This window comes from Crocuta crocuta, unplaced genomic scaffold (assembly GCF_008692635.1).
Source record: "Crocuta crocuta isolate KB4526 unplaced genomic scaffold, BGI_CrCroc_1.0 scaffold762, whole genome shotgun sequence".
Classification (NCBI taxonomy): Eukaryota; Metazoa; Chordata; class Mammalia; order Carnivora; family Hyaenidae; genus Crocuta; species Crocuta crocuta.
Genome location: NW_027529524.1, coordinates 578,311 through 580,507, shown reverse-complemented (window position 1 = coordinate 580,507; position 2,197 = coordinate 578,311). Strand labels below are relative to the sequence as shown.

The following is a 2,197-nucleotide window of genomic DNA, read 5'->3' as shown; positions in this document are numbered from 1 at the left end:
AACTTGGCACGCACGCGCAGACGTGCCGCGGGGCCCGGAGGCACAGAGGAGGGGGAGCGAGAAAGGGGGGTGTGGAACGTATTTCCGCTCTGGCGGACAAATAATACCGGCCAAAGGGGAGGCCAGGCCATCCGGCCCTTTAACCGCGCTGGGGGGGGCTGGTGAAGAAAGGGGGGTCGGGAAGGGGCGAATCCTGCTCCTTTAATTCCCTCCCCTCTTCCTCCTCCCCGAGTTCTCGCCGACGCCGAGGCGCNCGGGAACCACGCCTCCGTCCTCTCCGTGGGACCGCGCTTCCCCAGGGACTGGGGAAACTGAGGAAGGGGCCTGAAGACTGGGAGATCTGAAGCTGGGATGCTGGGCAAGAATGGGAGTGAGGGGCCTGGAGCCTTGGCTTAGGCGAGCCAGAGACCTTTGTCTCTGACCGGTTTCCTTCCCAACCAGGGTTGCCCACCCCCGCCACAATGGCCTCAGGGGTGGAAGTCCTGCGCTTCCAGCTGCCGGGCCACGAGGCCGCTACCCTGCGGAACATGAACCAGCTCCGGGCAGAAGAGCGGTTTTGCGACGTGACCATTGTGGCCGACAGCCTCAAGTTTCGTGGCCACAAGGTCATCCTGGCCGCCTGCTCGCCTTTCCTGAGGGACCAGTTCCTACTGAACCCCAGTTCTGAGCTGCAGGTCTCACTGATGCACAGTGCACGCATCGTGGCTGACCTGCTCCTCTCCTGCTACACGGGCGCTCTGGAATTTGCTGTCAGGGACATCGTCAACTACCTGACGGCTGCCTCCTACCTGCAGATGGAGCACGTGGTGGAGAAATGCAGGAACGCCCTCAGCCAGTTCATTGAGCCCAAAATAGGCCTCAAAGAGGATGGGGTCAGCGATGCCAGCCTTGTGAGCAGTGTCAGTGCCACCAAATCCCTCCTCCCTCCTGCCAGGACCCCAAAGCCAGCCCCCAAGCCCCCCCACCCCCTTTACCCCCTCCACTCCTCTGGCCTGTGAAACTGGAGTTCCCTCTAGATGAGGACCTGGAGCTGAAGGCCGAGGAAGAAGATGAGGACGAGGACGAGGACGTGTCTGACATCTGCATCGTCAAGGTGGAGTCGGCCCTGGAGGTGGCACACCGGCTCAAACCTCCCGGAGGTTTGGGAGGAGGCCTGAGCATCGGAGGCTCGGTGGGCAGCCACCTTGGGGAGCTGGCCCAGAGCAGCGTGCCCCCCAGCACTGTGGCCCCACCTCAGGGTGTAGTGAAAGCCTGCTATAGCCTGTCCGAGGACGCAGAAGGGGAGGGCTTGCTGTTGATCCCTGGAGGCAGGGCCAGCGTGGGGGCCACCTCGGGCCTGGTGGAGGCAGCAGCGGTGGCCATGGCTGCCCGGGGGGCGGGGGGCAGCCTGGGGGCAGGGAGCAGCCGGGGACCCCTGCCCGGGGGCTTTTCCAGTGGAAACCCTCTAAAGAACATCAAGTGCACCAAGTGCCCGGAAGTGTTCCAGGGCGTGGAGAAGCTGGTCTTCCACATGCGGGCGCAGCACTTCATCTTCATGTGCCCACGCTGCGGCAAGCAGTTCAACCACAGCAGCAACCTCAACCGCCACATGAACGTACACCGCGGCGTCAAGTCGCACTCGTGTGGCATCTGCGGCAAGTGCTTCACGCAGAAGTCCACGCTGCACGACCACCTCAACCTGCACTCCGGAGCGAGGCCCTATCGCTGCTCCTACTGCGACGTGCGCTTCGCTCACAAGCCTGCTATTAGGCGGCACCTTAAGGAGCAGCACGGCAAGACAACGGCAGAGAACGTGTTGGAGGCCAGTGTGGCCGAGATCAACGTCCTCATCCGCTAGCGGGGCAGGCTCGGAGGCCAGGAGGCGCGGGTCCCAGGGCTGCGTGGGAAGGGAGCTCCCTGGCCCAGGAGAATAGGTAGGGCGGGGTGGGAGGGTCGGGAACAGGCAGGTACGGTGGGAAACCTGAGCAGATATATCCTGAGGAAGGGGTTGAAGATTCCTTGGAGAGAAGACCCCTGCCTTTTCAGAAAAAAAGAATGGAGAGGCAGAGGGTTTTTTGAGAAGGCCAAGGGAACGTGGGCTCCCAGAGAAAATTTTTCTTCTCTTAGAGGTGCATGGATATGTGGAGGGAGGGAGGGAAAGGGTCTTATGGAATGAGAAGAAAAAAAGACAAAAATGATTTTATTCCTGGTTATGGCT

General features: G+C 61.6%; 1 protein-coding gene across 1 annotated transcript; it reads left to right on the top strand.

Moving 5' to 3' along the window:
• Positions 1-266: 266 nt before the first annotated feature.
• ZBTB12 (zinc finger and BTB domain containing 12) lies at positions 267-2,118 on the top strand. The gene is given in 2 exon segments (XM_077760930.1): positions 267-954; positions 957-2,118. Coding segments are annotated over 2 exon segments (1,374 nt in total). The 5' UTR covers positions 267-461; the 3' UTR covers positions 1,838-2,118.
• The last annotated feature ends 79 nt before the right edge of the window (positions 2,119-2,197 follow it).